The 6874-nt window shown below is 68.3% G+C and overlaps 1 protein-coding gene across 1 annotated transcript in view; it reads left to right on the forward strand.

Annotated features, from left to right (window-relative positions):
- The window catches only part of Aatk (apoptosis-associated tyrosine kinase), a 29513-nt gene that overhangs the window by 18008 nt on the left and 4631 nt on the right, over positions 1-6874 (forward strand). The window contains exons 3-10 of the mRNA XM_013036225.1: positions 959-1106; positions 2953-3032; positions 3268-3386; positions 3539-3626; positions 3848-3981; positions 5129-5213; positions 5310-5431; positions 6539-6688. Coding sequence (XP_012891679.1) covers positions 959-1106; positions 2953-3032; positions 3268-3386; positions 3539-3626; positions 3848-3981; positions 5129-5213; positions 5310-5431; positions 6539-6688 — 926 coding nt within the window. The remainder of the gene's footprint in view (positions 1-958; positions 1107-2952; positions 3033-3267; positions 3387-3538; positions 3627-3847; positions 3982-5128; positions 5214-5309; positions 5432-6538; positions 6689-6874) is intronic.

The following is a 6874-nucleotide window of genomic DNA, read 5'->3' on the forward strand; positions in this document are numbered from 1 at the left end:
ACAGGTTGGTGGTGTTACGAGTGAAGCTAACGCGGTCGTGAGTTACACTACAGATTCAGTTGTCTTTTTTTCCTCCTAATCCTTAACACCTACAACGTAGGATCTCGTTTCGAGATACAGCGGCGCCTCCGGGCAGTTCTTTCCCCTCGAAGCCCAGAGCCAGGGCACCGCCGTCGGGGGGCGGGGGGGGGGCCCGGCTGGGGGGTGGGGGAATTGGAGAGGAGAGAAGAGGGGGCAGAGGGCATCTCAGTGTATCTGTGTGTGTGCGTGGGGGGGGCCCGGCCAGGCTGGCCTCCCCGGGGTGGGGGTGGGGGCGCAGAGCCAGAGTGTGGATCGGGGGAGGGGGTTGCCCAAAGCACCAACAGCGCTGTCCCGCGCGCAGCTCAGATGCGTGCAGACCCCAACTGGACCCGGGAATCCGGCCAGAGCCCCAAATCCCACTTGCAGAGAGGATTCGGAGACCCTCAGAGGGCGGACGATAGGGAAGGGCTTGGGCTGGTGTGGGTGGCTGGGTCCCAGCCTCTCAGTGCCTCAGTTTCCCCACTGGGCACTGAGGGTGTGGGGTGGGGCAGAGAGGTCTGGGAGGGGCAGAGGCCTGGCTGTGGGCTGTCACTGCCCCCACCTTGATTTTGGTCTCAGTGGGACTTGAGCAGATTTTGCTTGAAGTGCTGTGGGAGCTGGTGGAGGGGAGCTGGGGGGGCTGGGGGAATCCCCACAGATCCCCGCAGCACAGACAGTGCAGGGACTGAGGGTCTTAATAGCTCAGCAGCTCCCCGTGGGAGGTGCCGCCCAATCAAGGGCCTTGGGCTGTGGGCGGCCTGGACACCGCGGCCAGTCTGTGTGCGTGGCCGAAGGGACTAGAGGCCGCGAGCGGGGAGTGGTGTCGTGGCCGGGCTCTGCGCTCCGTTGGAAGGCAGGGAGCGGCCCCGGCTCACGGTGGTGCCGCCCTGGCCCGCAGGAGTTTGAGAATGCCGAGGGGGACGAGTATGCGGCGGACTTCGCGGCCCAGGGCTCCCCAGCCGCCGCTGCCCAGAACGGGCCCGACGTGTACGTCCTGCCGCTCACCGAGGTGTCCCTGCCCATGGCCAAGCAGCCTGGCCGCTCAGGTGAGGGGTGCCCGCCTCCCCGCGAGACGGGGCTCCGGGCTGGGTCAGCAGGGCCTCGGCCCTGGGGGGTGACTGTGTGGGGGACTGGCTGAATCGGAGGGGTGCTCCCCGTCTGGACCTGATCAGGTTTGAGGACAGCTTCTGCCTGTCCCCCCCCCCCCGGGTTAGGGTACAGAGGGCAGCCATGGGGCGGGGCGGGGCTCTCGGGCCCTGGTATCGCCTGCTTTCTCTGGGACGCTCACCCCAGATTCCCGCTCCCGTGCACCCCCCCGCCCCGCCTGCCCGGGGACGTGGGTGCCATTGTGCCTGCCGGGCGCGGCTGGCCCACGCAGCCAGGGCGGCTGTGTTGACTCCGGCCTGGGCCTCCAGAGCGGGCCGGATCCCCCCAGGGCGCCCTGGCCTCTCCCCGCAGCTCCCGGGCTGAGGCCCACTCTCTGCATGAGGAAGTGGTGGTTCTCAGCCTCCAGAGTTGACGTGCAGATGGCTGAGACTCTGGAGGCTGAGGCTGAGGCTCATGTCAGGGGGTCCCCAAACTCAGGCCACCTCTGAGATGACCTGCTCCCAGGTGCCACCTAGACATTCCGGCCACTGGCCCCCCCCCCCCCCGGGAGCCCTGCCGGCCCCAGGGCCGCCCCCGCCTGACCCCACGGCTTCCTAACACAGCCTCTCCCTCCTCGTGTGCTGGAGGCCTGTGGAGGCTGGGGGGGCCCTGCCGCCAGCCCGGCCCCCAGGACGGGGCAGGGCGCAGGTCGCGTCCCACCGCTGGCCCACCGCTACCCCAGCAGGGAGTGGAGGGTGGGCGGGGGGTAGGCGGGCTCTACCACATGGCGTGTGGCCTTTCCTGGTGCACTGGAGTCCGTCCTGGGGTGCCGTCCCCCGTTTCCCAGGCAGGGCGAGGTTGTACTTGAGATACCAGCTCGTCCTGGGACAGCAGAGGGTGCATCGCCCCATTGTCTCGGCTTTCTTGGGAGCGCCCTGCTTTCAGGGAGGAGAGACTTGGGGCGAATCTGGGGTCCACACTTAGGAGGCGGACGGCGGCTTGGTCTGGCCTCGGTGGCTGCCACGTGCCCGCAGCCAAGGCCTGCAGTCACCCAGGACAGGTTACGGCGGGGAGGGGCTCCAGACAGACTCCAGGGAGGAGCTGGGGCTGCAGCGCCAAGGCCACCGCCACCCTGGACTCTGTCACGCCCAAGTCCCCAGGGGCCACTTGCCGACCCTGGGGTCTCTCTGGAGCCAGGCCGGGCCCCGGTTCACCTCCGCAAAGGAGCAGCTGGCGTGGGAGCGGAATTCAGGGAATCTGACGGGGCACGCGGGGGTGCGGCAGCCACGGCCCCTTCCCGGCCCACACTGACCCTTCCTTCCCGCTGACCTCACCGGCCTGGCGAGCAGGAGAATGGGCCCAGTGTGGCCCGTACGGGGCTGTGCCAAGCAGCCCCCAACAAAGGGCCCTTTGGTGTGCCTGGTGTGGGCCTGCCAGCCTGAGCGAGGGCAGGGTGGCTGCTGACCTGCCTAGGCCCCGCCCCGGCCTCCGCCCCGGCCAGTCTGCCCGGCGCCGCCCTGCAGTGGGGCCAGCTCTGTGCTCGGTCGCCTCCAGCCTGGCTTGTCCCCCCCCCCGGCGTTGGGCACTCCCTCCCCAGGGCAGAGATGCCCGGATGGAGCCGGTGGAGCTGTGGTTGTCCCGGAGGGATGCTGGTCCCTCACCGCAGCTCCCAGTCACCAGTTCAGCCTCTGAGCTCTGCCCCCCATCTCCCTCGGCTAATGCTGGGAGACCTGGGGTAGCTCCCCAGGGAGGGAGACAGGGGTGGAAGAGGCCAAGAAGGATGCTGAGCCGGCCGCCCTCTTACAGTCCAGCTCCTCAAGTCCGCAGACCTGGGTCGGCACAGCCTCCTGTACCTGAAGGAGATTGGCCACGGCTGGTTCGGGAAGGTGAGCGCCCCAGCGGGCGGGTGGGAAGGTGAGCAGCGGGGGAAACGCCACAGGCCTGGCTCTCCAGCCTGGACGGGGCCTCTGGGTCCCCTGTCCTCACTGGGGACAACCAGAGAAAGCCAGGGCAGGGAGGGCTTGGAGCTTGGCACAGGGCGGAGCTTCCCTGAGGGCTCCAGAGCCTTCTGTGGAGGAAGCCCCGGAGGGGCTGGGGTGGAGGTGACACCCGTCCCCGCAGGTGTTCCTGGGGGAGGTGCACTCGGGCGTGAGCGGCACGCAGGTGGTGGTGAAGGAGCTGAAGGCCAGCGCCAGCGTGCAGGAGCAGATGCAGTTTCTGGAGGAGGCCCAGCCCTACAGGTGGGTGGTGTCGGGGGGTGCCGCGGGGGGAGGCGTCGCGGGGGGGTCTGTGTCCTGCGTCTGGTGGCTCTGCGGGGGGGGGCGGAGGGGGGCCATCGGGGGAGGGATGGGTCTGTGTCCTGCCCTGTGTGGCCAGTGTGTGGCTCTTGCAGGGCTCTGCAGCACAGCAACCTGCTCCAGTGCCTGGCACAGTGCGTGGAGGTGACGCCCTACCTCTTGGTGTTGGAGTTCTGCCCGCTGGTGAGTGGCGGCCGCACGTGGCAGGGAAGAGCGGCGCCCTTCTGCGCTAGCCTTCCCTGCAGGCAGGCCCTAGGGATCTGGTCCTTCTTAAAGTAGAGCCCTAGGAGGCCCCGCCCTGCCGGGAGAGGCCGGCCCCACGGCACCAGGGGCCGGGGCGGTCAGCGTGGACCTCCACGGCGGCCCGGGGCAGCTGGGTGACCGCCTGTACTTCCTCTCGGCAGGGGGACCTCAAGGGCTACCTGCGGAGCTGCCGGGCGACAGAGGTCATGGCGCCCGACCCGCTGACCCTGCAGCGCATGGCGTGTGAGGTGGCCTGTGGTGTCCTCCACCTGCATCGCAACAGCTACGTGCACAGGTGAGGACGCGGCGGGAGCCGGCCGCCAGCAGCCTCTGCCCCCCCCCATACAGCGCCAGATAACCACTCATCCTGCAAGGAAGTTGCTAGCTTGATTATATTTGGGGAGTCCAGGGAAGAAGGAAGAGTTTGAAACCTGGTTTATAGAATTAAATGAAGAAACGTCTGCTGTCCCTGGATGGGCCCCACCCAGGGGGCCCCACTGGCCCCCACTTTCGTCCTCGGGCTCTGTGGGGGAACCCTGCTGGCCTGCAGTGGGAGGGACAGCCCTGTCCTGCCCCCGGGGGTCTAAGGATGGGCCGGGACCTCAGCCTCCTGGGGCCGGGCTAGAAGACAGGCGAGGATGAGTGCGCCGCCCGGATGCCGCACGGCCGTCCTCCCCAACAATATCCTGGTGCTGAGTGGTGACTCCGGCAACTCCAGCATCAGTGATTTTGTTGAAGAGGGTGGCTGCCAGCCTCCCGAGCCGCCGCGCGCCAGCCGCCCTGCCCCGGGCCCAGACAGGCCGAGTGCTCAGCGAGCAGCAGTAGCGCAGCTAAAGAGACCTGTCCCTTGCTGTCCCCCTGCCCCGGGCCCCAGACGCCCATGGGGCCGCAAGTCAGGTGGGGCACAAAAGCTGGCAGCAGGGGCCAGCTGCTGCGTTGGAGGTAGCCTGGGGATGACCTGGTGTCCACCCCGCTCCTGGGGCCTCAGCTCCAGCCCCGAGTGGCAGGGCTGGCCGGGCCCTGGGACCCTCCCTCCCCCCACCCTGCCCCATTCCTACCTCCCAGGGCTCCGGGCAGGGGTGGGCAGGGCGGAGGGGAGTCACTGGAGACACCCAGGACGAGGGACACTGGCGTGGGGCTCCTGACAAGCAGGTTAGAGACAGTGACTCCCAGTGGGAAGCTGGGGAGGCAGGAGTTCGGAGCGGCCGGCGGGGCCTTTGCCGGAACTGTGTGTTCCAGCCCCTTCTAGTCCCATCTGGGCCTCATTTGCATCGTCACCTTCAAGGCATGTCCACTCTGGCCTGAGGTCAGGGCTGGGGTACACTGGGCGGCTTCTCAGACCACCAAAGCCCAGGACACCCCGAGGGACAAGCCATCCAGGGTGGGCAAAGGTGTCCCGGGGCCAGAGCGCCCAGCTCAGCTGCCCCTGCCTCCCCCTGCAGCGACCTGGCCCTGCGGAGCTGCCTGCTCACAGCTGCCATGTCGGTGAAGATCGGCGACTACGGCTTGTCTCACTGGAAGTACAGGGTAAGCTGGGCCTGGGCCGCACCCGCGGCGGCGGGCGGGCGTGCAGGCGTGCGTGCGGGCACGCGCATGATGCTCAGCCTGCCCCTGCGCCCACAGGAGGACTACTTCGTGACCGCGGACCAGCTCTGGGTGCCGCTGCGCTGGATCGCGCCCGAGCTGGTGGACGAGGTGCATGGCAACCTGCTCGTGGTTGACCAGACGAAGGCCAGCAACGTGTGGTGAGCGTCGTCCTGGGCTCCGGGGCCTGCGCACGGTCAGGTCCTGTGACCAGGACCGCCTCCCCTCCCCCACCTCCGGTGGCCGGCCTGGGGAAAGCTGCTGACTTCTGAAGCCACCCTGTGGCTTCCCTGGCTCACATGGGTAGGAGCCAGCAGCCCAGCAGCTGGGGTTCTGGGGCCCCAGGCCGGTGGAGGGATCACCCCAACAGAGCAGCCAACATCTGTGCCAGAGCACACATTCGGGTCCAAACCCCAGGTATGTGCGTGTGTGCAGCCTTGATTCTTCCCTGTCCCTGGAAAGGTGTGGCTGCCCCTGGGGGAAAGAGGCCAGGTCGTGTTGAGGTGAGGGGGGTTGTCTCCTCGGCCGGGAAGCCCCCACCTTGAGCCCCCAGAGCTGCACTGGCTCTGTGCTCTACGAGGACGGGGGGCCAGACTGGCTTTAGAGTCTGAGGGGGCTCCGCGGTTCCTAGCCGGGACCGGCCTCGGCCTCCCCTCTGGTGACCCTCCGAGCCTGCACACAGACCAGCTAGCTCCTGAGTGCCGATGCTGCCCAGCTCCCTAGCCTTTCCTCTCCAGTGTGCCCGTCCTGCCCCCCTCCCATGGCTGGCTTCCTGGTCACAGCTCTGGGGTGGGTCTTGGTCGCTTCCCCACTCCCAGATCGACCCCCCTCGCCCAGCCACCCGGATCGGCGAGGGTGCAGGGCGCCGGGCAGCGCTCGCATGGCTGGTGCTCAAGTTGGATCTCCCCCCCAGCTCTGCTTGCCGGACCTGCTCCTCCCAGCCCTCCCCAGGCCCACAGCGCGTTCCGGGCTCAGCTCTCCCTCAGCCCCGAGCCCTCACAGCCTGGGCCTCCCCGGCTCAGCCCCCTCCCGCTTCCCCGGGCAGCTCCCGGACCACACAGCCCCTGCATGACCAGCGTGGAGTGAACAAGTGGACGACAGTGGACTTGACCCGTGTGGGGCCAGGTTTACGTCTGTGGGCCAGGCTCTCGGGGTGCCGGGCTTGGGCCCGGCTGGCGGGGAAGCTGGTGCAGATCTGAGCTCGGGTCCCAAAGGGGCTGGCACACTGTGAGTGTGTCTGGCCGGAGCTCACCGTGGCTGTCCCGCAGGTCCCTGGGTGTGACCATCTGGGAGCTGTTCGAGTTGGGTGTGCAGCCCTATCCCCAGCACTCGGACCGGCAGGTGCTGGCCTATGCTGTCCGCGAGCAGCAGCTCAAGCTGCCGAAGCCCCAGCTGCCCCTGGCCCTGTCTGACCGCTGGTGAGGGCCGGACTGTGCTCTCTGAGACCCCAGGGCACAGGGCACATGGCTCCAGGGCTGGGTCCCCGCTTTCCCCAGCCTCCTCTCAGCTGTGGCCTGTGCCCCCACCCCGCCCCGCCCTGAGTCTGGGTCCCACCTGTAAGCGAGTGGAGGACTCCAAGGGAAAAACGCTTCTCTCCCCCCCAG

This window comes from Dipodomys ordii, unplaced genomic scaffold, assembly GCF_000151885.1.
Source record: "Dipodomys ordii isolate 6190 unplaced genomic scaffold, Dord_2.0 Scaffold7, whole genome shotgun sequence".
NCBI classification, from domain to species: domain Eukaryota; kingdom Metazoa; phylum Chordata; class Mammalia; order Rodentia; family Heteromyidae; genus Dipodomys; species Dipodomys ordii.